This window comes from Tamandua tetradactyla, chromosome 1 (assembly GCF_023851605.1).
Source record: "Tamandua tetradactyla isolate mTamTet1 chromosome 1, mTamTet1.pri, whole genome shotgun sequence".
Lineage (NCBI taxonomy): Eukaryota > Metazoa > Chordata > Mammalia > Pilosa > Myrmecophagidae > Tamandua > Tamandua tetradactyla.
In genome coordinates this window covers 227,545,361-227,560,389 of record NC_135327.1, presented here as the reverse complement: position 1 = coordinate 227,560,389, position 15,029 = coordinate 227,545,361, and the positions used below count along the sequence as shown (strand labels likewise).

Here is a 15,029-nt window from a genome sequence, read left to right as displayed (position 1 = left end):
CGCGCCCCGGGCGCTCGCAAAGGGAGGACGGCGCACACGCACTCCCCCCGCCCCCCGCCGCCCCGCCGGCCCCGCTGAGGATCCCGCTTTCCAGCCCGCGGCACCCGCCCTTGATTGGCTGGCGCGGAGGGCCCCTGGCACGCGCCTGTGGATGTCGTTATAAGAGTCCTCGCGTGCCGGCCCTCAGCTCCAGCAAGTCGCTACAGCCCTCCCCGAGCAGCGCGGGGCGGCAGGAGCGCAGCGGCCGCCGCACCCCAGGGAGGGCGGGCGGGCGGGACCCGGGCGTCCCCGCTCTTCCAGCGCGGAAGCCGCAGGGGGTGGCCTGGAGGGCGAGAGGTGCCAAGGCCAAAGGCAAGGGCCCCCCTTCAGGCCCACGGCGTCCGGGAGCATGGACGCGGTCCTGCTCGAGCACTTCCCGGGCGGGCTGGACGCCTTCCCGGCGCCCTACTTCGCCGACGAGGACTTCTTCACCGACCAGTCCTCCCGGGACCCCCTGGAGGACGGCGACGAGCTGCTGGCCGCCGAGCAGGCCGAGGTGGACTTCCTCAGCCGCCAGCTGCACGAGTACTGCGTCCGCGACGGGGCGTGCCTGCTTCTGCCACCCGCGCCCGGCGCGCCGCCGTCGGGGAACCCTGGGGACCCAGGCGGCTCCGGCCCCTGCTCCGGGGCGGCCGCGGCTCCCGGCGGCCTCCCGGCATCACCCGGCTCGCCCTCCGGCCTGGCCTGGCCGTGCGCCGCGGCGACCGCGCTGTCCCCCGGGGCGCGCCTGCGGGGCCTGGGCGCGGCGGCGCGGCGGCGGCGCCGGGTGCGCTCCGAAGCGGAGCTGCAGCAGCTGCGGCAGGCGGCCAACGTGCGCGAGCGGCGGCGCATGCAGTCCATCAACGACGCCTTCGAGGGGCTGCGCTCGCACATCCCCACGCTGCCCTACGAGAAGCGCCTCTCCAAGGTGGACACGCTGCGCCTGGCCATCGGCTACATCAATTTCCTCAGCGAGCTCGTGCAGGCCGACCTGCCCCTGCGCGGCGGCGGCGGTGCGGGCGGCGGCGGGGGCCCCGGCGGCGGCGGCGGCGGGCGCCGGAGTGGGGACAGCCCCGGCAGCCAGGCCCGCAAGGTCATCATCTGCCATCGGGCCACCCGTAAGTGCGCCCGCCCTCAGTGCAGCCCGGGGAGACCCGGGCGGCCGCGGGAAAGTCCGGGAGGGCTGGGAGAGCAGACTGACGGGCAGAACCACCAACCGACAGACGGTCGGTAGACCAGGCGCCCTTACTCGCGAGCTTGCCTCTCTCAGAGTTCCTGGCCACTTGGGCTCTGGCGCGGAGCGCGCGCGTCCCCGCCAGACTTGCGGCTCCTGGGGTCCCCGGCAAGGGGCTTTGGAGGTTTGAAGGGTGCAGGAAGAGGGTTGTTCTACCATAACCGTAAGAAACCAGTTCAGGTGAGGTGCCCAGGACCGGATCCGAAAGGACTCTTGGGTCCGCTGGTAATGTGGCTGGGTTTTCACAGTCTGTTCTCTCTTCTCCCCGCTTCCCCAGGGTCTCCCTCCCCCAGCGACCCGGATTATGGTCTCCCTCCCTTGGCCGGACACTCGCTCTCATGGACTGATGAAAAACAACTCAAAGAACAAAATATCATCCGAACAGCCAAAGTGTGGACCCCAGAGGACCCCAGAAAACTCAACAGCAAACCTTCCTTCAACAACAGAGAGAACGAACCGCCCTTCGAGTTTGTGTCCTGAGAAGTCCCGGGCTTGGCGGAGGATTTAGTGTGCCTCCGTGCATATATGTCCGAGGAAATGTCTACAGTGGAAATGTAATTTAAGATCAAAGTTTTCTAATGGCAATCAACTGTTTTTTATTTATCTATTTATTATCCTGCTGAGCTAATGAAATGATTATCTCTTTTAAAAATATATAATTTATATAATTTATCGTGATTTTCTAAACATATGCAATCGCCTGTGATTCCCACAGCACCTTTGTTGGAAGGGCTCTGGCCAGGAAACTCCATGCTAATTTATTACCAGATATGGTTTATTTCTAAGCGTTGTTAATAAATGCTATATACGCCTTTTTCTAAAAGTTATTTGTCCAGATGGTGGTAGTTAATACCTTTAAACTTTATTAAATAACTTTAATAACAGTAACTGAATCACATTTTCCCACAGTAGCCGTCCAGTAAAAAACAAAACAAAACACTGTAGTTCCTTTGAACCTGAAAAGGGGGCAGGAGGAGGAGGTTAGGTCTCTGCTCTCTATGAGTTGCCCTTCATATGCATCACCTGCTCCCCAGGAGGCAAATGGTCAGGAAGTATTGACTATCCCCATTTTTCCAGAGGAGACAGCTAAGGCGAGGACGTGGTCACGCCCCCCTAATCACAGTGTATACAGCAAATGCGCCCTGATGGGTGAGAGCAGGGGGCTGGCTTCTCCGCTGGCGGAGGGAAAGGACTTTTCTGCTTCCACAGACCGGGGGCGGGGGCAGCTCTTGAGCTCCCCTGTGACCCAACCTTTCTGCAATTTGAGCAGCAGGCACCCGGAACTCAAGCGTGTAGCCCTCTCGAAGTGGGGAAGGCCAGGGGGGGCCGAGGCCTGGAGACCACTCAGATGCCTCCCAGCAAAATCGTGGGTATTTTAAGTAAGGTCGGAAGAGGCCTGCCGGCTCCCAGTGCCAAGTCTGCGATTGGGTTATTTCTAAAACTGGCTTGCTTTTGCCTCCAACAGAATCTCGTCTTCCATTGGCAAGCAGCCTTGGAGAAGGCGAGCCTCGGGCAGGAGCCTCAGGGGCCGTCCTCTAGCGAAGGGGAGAGGGGCAAGGGCGCGTCCGGGACTGCCCAGCCACAAGGCCTGGGAAGCCCGGGCTTCTGCTTGCCCCCCTCCCCCCCGCCCGGACGGGAGCGGCTCCCCAGCCCCCAGGGCGCCCTCACCTGCCGGCCAGTGTCGGGGCGCGCGCTCGGACGCCGCGCTGCAGGTGCGCCCCTGTCGGTGAACCTGACCAAGGCGAGTGCTGCGCCGCGGCCGGGAGGAGGCCTGGTCGGCGGGGGTACGAACCGGCGTCGTCCCCAATACCCACGGTCCTGCCGCAGGGCAATATGTCGGCTGCATGCTAATTGCTTTAACCTAGTTTCAGACCCACCGAGGGGTTCCCCGCGCACCGCGGGCACCATGGATGTCGTCCAAGAGCAATTAAAGCGAGGCCCGGCGCGCGACCCCGCAGCCGACCGGGCCAGACGCGCGGAGATTCCAGGTCGTCGAGCTCCCAGGAGACCCTTGGCCGTGGGCCCTCCCGCCCCTTTTGGCCTTCACGGCCTCTCCGCCCCTTCCCCTAGAAGATGGAGATTTCACCCTGGAGACCGAATTGGAGAACGAGAAAAAAATAATTCGATTTTGCCTTGTATTAGAGCCTCATTAAACACGAAAGTTGCTTTTGCACAAATGCTTCTATCAGGCATGTAATCTCATCACATTCATTAGAAAGTCAAATGTGAGGCAGACGGCAATTTAACTGTAAGTTACTGGAGCATTGTACCACTTTCTCCGCCTGTGTAGACCTGCCTTTCAGTTGGATTTGGTAACGTGGCAATCCACAGTTAAAACACTGCCATCATTGTGATGTGGCACCTTTGATTTTGCGTGCCACTATTTTTGTGAGTCAATGCTCCCACACATCCTTTAGTGCGGTGCAGATGAAGCGGAAGAGCCAGGCTGAGCATGGAAAACACCAGGGTCTCTATCTTGTCACTCTTCTGTCCTGTCTTGGCAAGTCCCTTTAAACACAACCTTCAAAGAGACTGACAGCTTCTTTTTATTTACTCATAATCCATTCATTCTAGTGTATCAATTCTTTCAAAAAAATGGGGCAGTAAAAGCAGAACAAATGTATCATTTCAGAGTGTCCTTTGGCGATGGGATGGCCGAGCTGTGCTGGGTGCAGGCGCGGCTGTCCTTGGGCCGCGCCAGGCTGGAGAGCCTCTGGCCTGGGGCATCCCTGGCCAGCAACTGCAGGCTGGCACTGGGTGGATCCGTGTGGGGGTAGTTTGAGTGATGGGTATTCAGCTGTCCTTCTAAGGCCACACTATTCTTCCTAATTAAAAAAAAAAAAGACAATGTGTATGAAAATAGTGGAGTAAGCCAAACTCCTGGACAGCTCTGGAGAGCTTTGGCCAGCCTTGATCTTCTGAACACCCATCAGCCCCTGCGCCCAAGCTCAGCCTGCGACCACCAGGGCCAGGACACCATAAAACCCGCCCTGGCTGCCCTTGTCCACTTAGCATAATAAAGAAGCCCCAGACTCGGTACTGGGAGCATTTTAGGATCTCTACTGAAAGCAGGCTAAATCATTCGCCAGGGGAATGGATGCCTCTGTTAGCTCTGTGTGTGCGTGGCGGGGGTGGGGGTGGGGGGACTGAGTACTGGGGGTGGGGGTTGGATAATGTCTTATGAGAACAGAGGTAGGTGTGGTGCTCACCTCACCCCCACCCACACCTTACCCCTCCCCTCAAACACATACCCTCAATTCCAGCCCACCCTTCTGGTCTGCATCCCAGGGGGTTCTGCGCAGCCTCGGAGTCAGCGTGCCCATGCCTATCTTCCATAAAAGCCCCTCTACCATCCTTCTCTCCCCCCCCCCACCAAATTTCTGGTGGACATCAGAGGCAGGGGCCTCTCTTTGGGGCCTTAAAAGATGTCACATGTCACAAAAAGGTGACTTTCTGCTTTTGGAGATTGGGAACCTGGAGTGCGCAGCCTCTACTCTTTGTTTCTCATCAGGGCATTTTCAGTGATGAGGTGCGGTGGGGAGGGGGTTAGAGGGGGGAAGGGGAGACAAGCAAAAGAAGGAGAGGGGATCCACTTTGGCACCCTGAGCCATTAGCCTCTGGGATGGAGCCGCCTTGTAGGGCCTCCTCCTTCCCAGGAAGGAGACACCGGGGGTTCAGTCAAAGCCCCCATAAAAAGTTGAATTCTCGAGCCCTTGGGTCCTGTAAGGCAGAAAAACAGTAGGTGGGAAAGCGAGTGAGTCTCCCACCACGGGCTGGGAGCAGAGCGCATTAAGAGCCGCGTCGGAACCACTGTGAAATCGGCTGTGCGTGATTCCCAGGACCGCTCCTCTGCCAGCGCCAGGATTAACCGCCCCGACGTGGAGAGGGTGTGAAACCTCGTAAATCCATAAACTCATCGCGTTCCCCTTAATGGACCTTCCTGGGGGCACCGAGTACCAGCTGCGAGGTTGAACAAACACCAGTTGAGCGCTCCCTGGCCAATCTCTCCCGGGCCAGCCCTCCCCACCCGCCGCCTTTCCAAAGCCTGCTGCAGACTGTGGGAATGGCCCTAAATAATTCCACAACCGATTGCGTTTTTGAGATCTGGAATCACTGGTAGGAAACGATTCCCACGACGGGATGTGAGGTCTGGTCAACAGGTGTTCGGGTTTGGCCCAGGGAGACGGGGACGCCCAGGGAGGGAGACGGGGCTGCCAGAGAGCAGACTGCCCAGACGCCCCCCGGCTTTACAGGCCGTGGAAGCCACAGACAATTGAAATGATATCTTTATTGCTAAGTTCATGTCCTGGGCTATAACATATCAATCCCTGTCGTGGTTCTCTAGGATGCACCTGGTATTTCAAACTTGTTCTTTTTGTGCTTCTGGGTCCTGGGCTGCAGCTGCCTAAAACAAGCAAAGAGAGAGGCCCTTACAATGTCTCCAAGACGTGTTGGCATGGTTTGCCTGTCTTTAATGTACCATTAACCATTGTCTTTACACAATATGGGAACTGTAAAGCATGACATGTGTTATAATAAAACACATTTTCAATGATACACTTGGGCTTGGGGCTGGGTGCAGCAAACAAACAGGCCCAAATCTTGTTTTGTCTCCCTTGCTAAGCCTACTGGCAATTAAACGTAAGACCACTGCTCCCCCCCCCCCTCCTGATCAGCCAATTAAATTTTATGTCTCCTAATTTTTCACATAGAAAAAAAGTCTCTGTGCTGGCCCCGAAAGACATTGATTTTCTCGCTATCACCTGGCGCTCAGACCTTCGTTCCATTTATCAGGAAGGGGACCGCCCGGCTTCACACACAGTGACTCTGTTACCATAAGGCTCCCGCCATCCCACGCTATTGTGCTCCCTTGTTAATAACTCATTACCAGGATTTAACAAATCAACCATTACATATGTTTTGTGTCTCCATATTTTGATCCGTACGATTAAGCAGATGTTACGATTGAAAATTGAAAAGTCCAAGGCTACTCTAGTCTGAAAGAAAGAGGGCAGCCTCAAACAACGAGCTAACAATGAGATTCAGAAGATCTTCAGAAAAACATTTACCACCAATAAACAGACTCCAACCTGCTCCATTTCAACCATTGTGTGCTTTGGGGGAATAATTACGTTTAATAGGAATAGGTCTGGAGGGTTTTCAATGCCAAGACCACAGGTGCGGGGTGGCATGATGAATGATTTCCCTGATTTTTGCCAAGCTCAAGGGCTCTTCTCTCGGACTTTCAAGCAGATAGAAAATATTGTCATTTCTTTTAGTTCACAGCATTACTTTCAAGCCGAACAAAGACCGGGGCCGGGGGGGAAGGCGGGGGAAGGGCTCGGCTGTAATGAAGCGCCTCGGAGGCGGAGGTGCAGCCCTGGAGGCTGAGGCGGCGGCGGAGCGCGCTGCTGCGTTTGTGCGCAAGCGACTGTCCTGTGCCACACACAAAAGGCCTCCCTCTCCCCACCTTCTGCCGCCTTTCAGCCCTCGGGTCCCTGCCGAGTCGGTTCCTGAGACTCCGAGGGACTCCTGGCCGCATCCCCAGGCCAGCTCCGCCTATGGGACGTTCGCCACGGCCCTGGCAAACTTCGCCAAACTTTCACCAAACTCAGTGGGCTGGGAAGGGCCCCTGGCCGGAGGCGCGCATGCGCCCCGCCCGCTGCTCCCCGTTCCCAGGGTTCCCGAGAGCCGGGGTGGAGTCGGACGAGTATCCCGGGAGGCCGGTCTGGCCCCTGCTCCCAGGGCAGTCGGGGCTCGGGCGCTGCCTGTCTTCCCTTGAGGCTGGGAGGGGCTGCCCTGCGCCGGGCTCTCCGCTGCTCTGCTATCTTTGCGCATGGAAGTCTCCAAGGGGGCCCCCAGGAAACCACGAGCAGGGAGGCGGGCGAACCGCTTGCGGGAGGCCGGGAGATTGGAGCCCAGGCTTTTTCTGGGGAGACCTGGGGCAACTACGCACCCTGGCCGGGTGGGAAGCCCTCGGGCGGCCGCCTGCAGAGGGCCCTGTGGCCTAGGGCGCAGACCTTGGCGAGCTGACTTTGCCTCCGGGCTGAGGAGCCAGCGCTAACAGCGGCAGTGCCAGGGGCTCAGATTTCTTTCCGGCCCCCAACTCTCGGGTCCCTTGGGACCTATCCTTGGATCTCAGTGGGGGAGGGGAGGTCTTGGCCCTTGGCTGAGCCCCGCAGCGTGGCGCCAACCCTTCCCCTGGCGCGTCCGCACCGGTCCCAACTAACCTGTTGCGCTGACATTGCTTTGGAGAGGCGCCGGCGCTTGGCTTGCTGGAGGCGGTCTGTGTGGAGGCCCCCCAGCCTCCAGGAGAGACTTTAGGGTTCCCTATTAATGAGAGGCACCCCCTCCCCGTGACACACGAAGAGCCTCACCCCTGCCTGTATCCGGGGATCTCAAGCGTCCTGGGTACCTCTGCACCTCGCCCACTGTGGGGATTTCTCATATACCTCTTTGCCATTTGGGTGCAAGGATTAGGCAAAGATCAGGATTAGAAACACACCACGAGTTCATGAAATCCTCTTTTCTCTTCCTCACCCCACCCCTACCCGTACCCTGTAGGAGGTAGAACTCTGGTCTCCCACCCCCGCCCCCAGATCCTAGGTAAGTGCTTCCAGAGAAAGTTGGTCACAGTTGCTCTCCTGCCTTGGAGCAACTGGCACATTAGTCATTCCCACTCGCAAAGTGACTTTTTCTACCCAGAATTACTTCCAGTTTTCCAGTTTCTCTTCGGCCATAGCACAGGAGCCCCTTTTAGCTCCAGTCTTGCTTGGGTCTCTAAGCGTCCTCCAAATAGCTAGTTAGTCACTCATTTGGGGGGGACAAGACTTTGGATCCCAGGGATGAGGCAGCTAGAGGCTATTTCTAGAAGATGTTTTATTATGGCCTCCAGTCGGGCCAGTGTTGTGAAATGGCCAGCAGCAGAGCGCTGGCAGGTGAATTTCAAAAAATAGATATGAACTCACGTTGGGGCTCAGAGGAAATTCATCTTTTGCGGCGTTGCTCAGTGACATGTTAAATACAAATGAAATTAAAACAATCCATTTCTAAACGAAGGATGCCTGACTACTGCCAGACACCCAGCGCTGGTGCAGATAATTAAATATTAGGGTTCAACAGTTAGCACTTGTGGCAACTGCGAATGTGATGGCCGATCCAATTATTTGGAAGTTTTTCACACTTTTGAAAACATACTTGATGCCTCACTTCTTTGATGGCTGCTCAATAGACACCATGAGACGCGAGCAAGCCGCCCCTCCCCGGTGTTCTTCTTGCATGCCGTGCTTTCATCCAGACTTGAATTGTGTTGTCAAAGTTTAGTAGGCGAAAGAGGAGGGGGCATGAGAACGGGGGGGGGGGGGGTGTCCTTGGAAAGTCTTGGAAATTGGTATATTTTGCAGGTGTAGAATGTGCCTAATAAGCATAGCTAGCGTGCGCTCCCCGAGGGCGAGGGTATGACAGGGGCAGCTGGCTCAGTTTTCAGTGTGAAAACACCCCCTCGGTGGACAAACACAACGACACTGACCTTTCTGCAGGGGGAACCAGAGATGTGCCTTTGACTGAATTAGCCATAAAGACGTCTTGCTATGACTTTTGTTCCCCGCGAAAGCAAAGAAATATTGCGTTTAATATGAGAAGTACTGTTCACAGCTTTTCCGTGCCCCTTAAGAAATATTACAGTGCTGATTTACTCACCCTCTTCTGTTGAGTTAGCCCCAAGGCCGGGGGGTGGAGGGGCCGGGTTGGGGCGGGGAACCCAGAGAAGGAACCCAGAAGAGAAGGAGGCGGAGGCAGCACGCTAAATGGCCGGCTGCCTGTTTCCAAAGTTCTCTCTTTGCTGCGGCAAATTTATCAATCTTTTCATCTGACAATACTTGGAAATATATCATTGTCATCTGGAGTTGTTTGATAGATTATCTGCAGGCACACAGTCTTTTCCAAGGTCAAGTTGAAGATTCTTGTTTGCTGTTTAACTGACTTGTTTAAAAGCTCAGAACAATGCCTGCCTGTTAAATTTTCCCTTGTTCTCATGGAGCATTCGAAAGCAAGTTTTCCTATTGCCCCTGTCTCTGGACATTTCATCCTCTTGAGCTTCTAAATTCAGCAAATAGGGATTGGCAGTTTAACAGGAATTGGTGAAATCAACACAAGAAGAGATGAGATTTAACCTCAGCACTTTGCAGATGCCAATGAGATTAAGCCATCTTTCACATCTCCTTAAAGTGTGTACTAATTTTTCTCTGCATGTTGCAGGCTAGTTATAGCCACATGTATATCATTCAATCTTCTGCCTTCATTTCAGAAGGAAGCTGCAGACACACTTCCCTGCAGCAGTGTCGCAAAGAAATCATGGTCACTCTTGTCTTTGCTGGTGCATAACCTGTTGCTTTAAGCACACTTTAAAATAAAGTCAGCCTCTAAATCGTCGTGTTTTACGGACATATTTATTTAAGTTTTTCATGGCAAAGACTGGTTTCACAGTTTCCTGTGTATCTGCGATGATTGATTTTTTTTATTCAGCCAACGTTTTGTTTACCTTGCAAAAATGTTCTGGACCAATGTGATAAATTACAGATATGCAAATTTCTTTGAATGGTGTTGTAAGTGTGGCTAGCTGGACTGAATAACCCCTTGCAAGTCAGTCTGTGAGCGCTCAGGACCCCAGGGAGCTGATCAAAGCACCCATTCTCTTTCATCCCCAGTATTCTCCTCCAAACTATTTCGATACAATATGTTTCCATGATGCACTTAATGTGCTAGGGACATAGAACTCATTACAACCTAGCTAGTTCGCCGACCTCTTTGTTCCGCCGCAGAAAGTCAAAGAAAAAAGGAAAAGCACTGCCAGTTGCCAGCTTTCTGAAATGCTAAAGCATGCGTCATTTTTCACCAGGTCTCGTCTTGATATCCTCAAAAGACAAACTATGAAACCGGCCTCAGCCCTTTCTGGCATTAATTACACTGCTGTCCAGCCGACTTGCTTTTCCTATTATACACATTTCTCAGCAGGGATTTTTTTTTTTTTTTTGCAAGAGTAATGCAGCTGCAAGTTAAACTATGAATGCATTTTTATCACTATGGAAAAAAATAAATGAAAAGGCTGCAAAACATACAGCAACACTTTTGAAAGGCTTCTGGTAGGAAACAGAGTCAGGGTGGGACTTGGGAGGCTTTTGCAACTTCTCTAAAGCTAAAATTGACTGAAAGTCTCAGGCATTTCCAATGCGCCTTCACTGTTCTTTGGAGATACTTATTGTGCCATTTGAAATTCTGCTTTGATAGCCAGATAAACCTGGAGGGCGAACTCTTTCAAGTCTTGTGTTAAAATTCTGAAACACAAAGTGTGTTCTGCATCCAGCCACGGGTTGCTTCTGAGGAATTTGGGGTCAGGATAGCGGCACAGAGAATATACATCCTATTTCATTTCCTCTGTTTCTTGTAGGGTTGGTTGGTTGGTGGAAATGGCTGGCAGCCAGTTCTGGGAAAGATTCCAGACCTGACTCCGATTAACCCTCTCTGGTGAAACTCTGCTGGAAACCAACTCACCAGCAATTGCCATTAATCTACTTACTAATTAAGCCAATTCATTTCTAAAGGAGAAAAATTCCTTTCTTTAGCCAAACTGATGGGAGGAAATTTGAAAGAAGCGCCAAACTGTGTAACTGTAATTCAGCCCAGGACTGCTAAAACAAGGTGTTGATATATAGCAGCAGATTTAAAGCAAGTTTCTAGGGCAACACTCATTTGGAGACGGTGGCATAGAGCGCAGAGTAGATGAAGCTCGAATAATGCCCCGCAGCGCTCTGCCACCCCGTGCACTCGCCTTGGATGTAACACGGTTTCTCTTCAGTTAATCTGGTTCCCTTTACGCACAAACAAATCGCTTTGCTAACTCTCTTTTGCAACAGAGTATATCTACTTTATGTGACAGCTACCACAAATTTATTTCTTGAGACTTAAGAATCAGCTTTAGAAATGTGTAATCCAGAGCCTAGCATTCTGAAACGGGTTGCCGGCTGGGACAGGGCTGAACGCTTAGCTAGGGGAGCAGAAAGGACCAAATCGGACTTCAGCAAGGAAGACAAGCCAACCTGCCTTTCAGTAAACAGTACCTGGAGTCCGCGAAAGACCACAAGACACGAATTGTGTCTTGACGCTTACTGGGAAGCAACACTTCAAAGAGTTCCCTCACTTACTAAAAATAAACGTTTACTGCTTTGAAGCTATGCTAGGAGCCCTGCGCCGACGTGAGATAAGAGCGGGCATTCCTAGAAGAAATTTAAAATCCCCTTTAAGTCTTTACGGTCCATGTTCTTGGGGATTAGTTGGCGGGTGAGGAGGCAGGAAATCGGTTTGACTTTGTTGGTGTTAACAGAGACTCTGGGTGGATCAGAGAGGGAGTAAAACGAGGTTAGAGCTTCAAATTTTTTAATTCGTTCCTTTCCACCCTGGGCGCCAGGGCGCACGGCTCGACGCAGGGAGCGCCCGAATCGATCCGAGGGCCCCTCGGGGTCTGTGCGTCCGGCTCGGACCCAGAACCGGGCAGCATTTTGTAAGGGCTTGGAGAGGTGCGCGCACGGGGCGCACGGCCTTCCCCGCCCGCGGGGTAGCTCTGGCGATAGCGCACGTGATCCAGAGGGCGTCTCAGCAGGTACTTGAGAAGCACCTCGTAGACCGTGGCCCTGCCCGGGAGGAGAGCCAGGGGACGGTCCTCTCGTGGGGTCCCTCTGCGCGTCCCGGCCGCGGCGCGCGCTCAGGCGTTTTCCGCGTTGTTCACCGGGCTGTTTTGCAGCGCCTGCGGCTTCTCGGCGGCGTCGTCGGTGCTTCCTGACCACTTCTCTAGAGATGCGGAAAGAGAAACGGATATGAAATTCGTGGTGTTTACTCTACGGAAGTCTCGCCCACCCCGCGCCCCTACCTCCGGGCTTCAGTATTCTGGGGCTCCTCTGAGGCCTGGCCCGGGGAGGCGAGCCGGAAGGGAGGAGTAGCACTGGCATGGGGTCCTCCTTGGCCTTCAGATCGGCGGGCCCCAGCCGCGCTCTCCTTCCAGCGGCCTTCCCGACGCCCCCCCGACGGTGGGAATGGGCTTGGGTGCCTGTGACCGAGAGGCCAAGGTCTGCTCAGTGACCTTCGGCTGAGAATCCCCTCCCTGGAATTAAGAGCCGCTGAGAGCACAGAAAAGGAGGAGGCGGCTGCCTTCCGTCTGGGTCCAGGGATCTAACTCTGAAGTTCACCTAGGATTAAAATCCTCATTTGGGGTTTCAGTCTCGTCCCCCGTGAAGCGGAGCATTATGAATAGGAAGGAAAGGAAACCAAATCGACGGGGGCCCCCAGGTTGGGGAGCGAGGGGCTTTCACCTGGTGTGTAAATTGTGAGGAAGCGTTGGGGGTCTGAGGCAGGAAAGCCACAACATGGGATCTGATGTTCCAGCTTTGAAGGGGAACAAAGGGCCGGAGCTAATCCCAGTGAAAGCCGGGAGCGTGGAGAAGGCAACAAAGAGTCGCAGCCTTTGGTCACCGGTAAATGTCAAAGTGGACGCTCGCAGCCGGCGGTGGGAAGGGCAGGGCAAAGAGCCCGGCTGGCCTTCCGAGGCTCCACACCAACAGAGATAAAGACGTGACAGCCTCGCTTTCAGTGGCTGGGGAGGTTCAAAGTGGACTGCGAGCCGGTCTGGCTGGGTCAAGCCTTTTCTGAAGACGGACCTTTCTTTTTCTAGTCGGGTATCAACCAGGGAAGCTCTGAGGACCTTTTCCCAAAGCAACTTATCCTACTAAAGACAGTTTTCTTCACTCACGCTGCCTAAGGTGAGAAAAGGGAGTTTTCCAGATTTCTGGAAGGACCGGTAAGGGTGGTGTTTTCTGCAACCCAGAGGCCCACATGACTCCCAGAAGCCTTCACGAACTTGAACAGCTTACTGCAACATTTTGATAGTTTGAGGTTACACATTTAATGCAAAGAAGTAACATTTCTTTTTATGTAGCTATGCATACAAATACACATAGAAGAATCTGCAGGGATCGGATCATAGTTTAAAAAATAACTCCTCTTAAAAAGAAGTTCCAGTTGTAAAATGTTGAAGGAGAAATGGAAAGCTGGTAAAGTTTTCTCAGGATTTCAGACTCACTGTTAGAAACCAGCAGGGGAGGCATTTACCAACAAATGAGTCTCCTTTCTAACCTGGGAAAGACAATGGGGAATCTCCTAATGCAGTTGATTAACAAAGATTATCTTAGGGAATTAATAAATGGCGGTGGTGACAAATGATGATTATTCTAAGAGCTCAAGACATATTGTTTTCCTGAAATTTTTGCTCTTACAACTAAGATAAAGTTTAAAAACCATATTGTAACAGAATTCTGATTTTCACTAGTTGAAGTCAGCCTCCTAAATAATAATAATAATAAAAAAAGGATGTAAGTATCCTTAAAAGACTAATGACATTTCACAGGTAATGCAATTTAGAAAGAAACACTTCCATGTTTTCTTTTCCAACAATGTGCATTTTTGTAAACTGCTATAAATTGCAATTCAAAAGCACTGATCTCGCCATCCCCAATCATTTTTTATACTGATCAAATGAATGCAGATACTCCCATTTGGGAGGGGCGACATGACACTTCACTTGGCAGTTCTAAACAGGTCACAGACCTTTCACAGACCCTAAGGCAGTGGGAGGGAGCGCTTTGCTAGACCGTGTAACCAAATCAAACCAATGGTTCCCCCTTTTCAAAACCATTGGAATGGGCTGCACAATGCTATTCACGTAGCCCAGAAACTGAAAGGATGGCCGTCCAATGGAAATTTCTTTCCTTTTGTTTAAACTCCCAGAGCTCAAAAAGTAATACTTGAAGGAAAACAATGACGCTGGCTATGATAAAAATCATAAACCGCCAACATGCCTTTTTACTGGCACTCCGCAGCCGAGCTCTAACTGTTTGTGTGTCTGCACAGAACTGCACATGTATGTATGTATACATATGTCTATTTATTGGAAATGTCGCTTTGTGTGAAACCTTAGGCACAAAGACACAACATGGCTGCCCTGGAGATGACCTATTGCTTTCAAGTTGCTTGAACACATCAGAATTTCCATTGTTAAGGTTGATTAATTGAAACTGATAAGTTACCATGAATAAAGATTGTTTTTCTGTTTAATGTGGTGGGCCTGATTTGGTAAATGCCTCATTCATGTAGCTTTGCAGTGCAGCATATGGACAAGAGTCATTCAGTTCCACCAACATATACAATTTATTATGCATGTATGGGCACAAGCAAAAGGCCTTTCTAGTTTAGTGACAAAGTTTCAATGAAAAATTCCACTTAAAGAGTCACTAGTAACATTAAGTGCGATTTTGTAATTTAGTCCTAGACTTTTTGTGTCTGAGTTTCTGTAGATAACTCTAAAGATATAATATTTAAATATAGTTTAAAGAAGATGCATATATCTAAGTTATGCCTTTGCATTAGCCATTGGGGGGGGGGAAAAGCAGAACTTGCCTTTAACATTAATAGACATGTATGAAGAGAAGTATTTTGTCATCTGGTCCACCTTGTGTCCAGACTGTTGATAAAAATTACCAAGAATGTTTCACTGAGATGGCATCAGTGATGGTCACAGAGCCCAGCTTATAAGGAAGCACAAAGGAGATTGTTTGGTGAATAAAATGTCAACATCTTGATGCCTTTCTTGTTCTTAAAGTAATGAAGCAGGAAGACAACATTAAAACAAATAACTTAGAGACTACAGCATGAAAAAAGCAGTGGACGTAGTCAT

General features: G+C 52.2%; 2 protein-coding genes across 6 annotated transcripts in view; one reads left to right on the top strand and one right to left on the bottom strand.

Moving 5' to 3' along the window:
• Positions 1-212: 212 nt before the first annotated feature.
• On the top strand, positions 213-2,069 carry PTF1A (pancreas associated transcription factor 1a). The gene is made up of 2 exons (XM_077166060.1): positions 213-1,136; positions 1,530-2,069. The coding sequence occupies exons 1-2, from the start codon at positions 389-391 to the stop codon at positions 1,730-1,732; spliced, it is 951 nt and encodes a 316-aa protein (XP_077022175.1). The 5' UTR covers positions 213-388; the 3' UTR covers positions 1,733-2,069.
• A 9,608-nt stretch (positions 2,070-11,677) lies between these two features.
• C1H10orf67 (chromosome 1 C10orf67 homolog) overlaps positions 11,678-15,029 on the bottom strand; it is a 195,678-nt gene continuing 192,326 nt past the window's right edge. For all 5 annotated transcript variants that reach the window (XM_077153972.1, XM_077153976.1, XM_077153963.1 and 2 more), the window contains one exon: positions 11,678-12,094. In XM_077153972.1, coding sequence (XP_077010087.1) covers positions 12,009-12,094 — 86 coding nt within the window. In that variant the 3' untranslated portion in view covers positions 11,678-12,008. The remainder of the gene's footprint in view (positions 12,095-15,029) is intronic.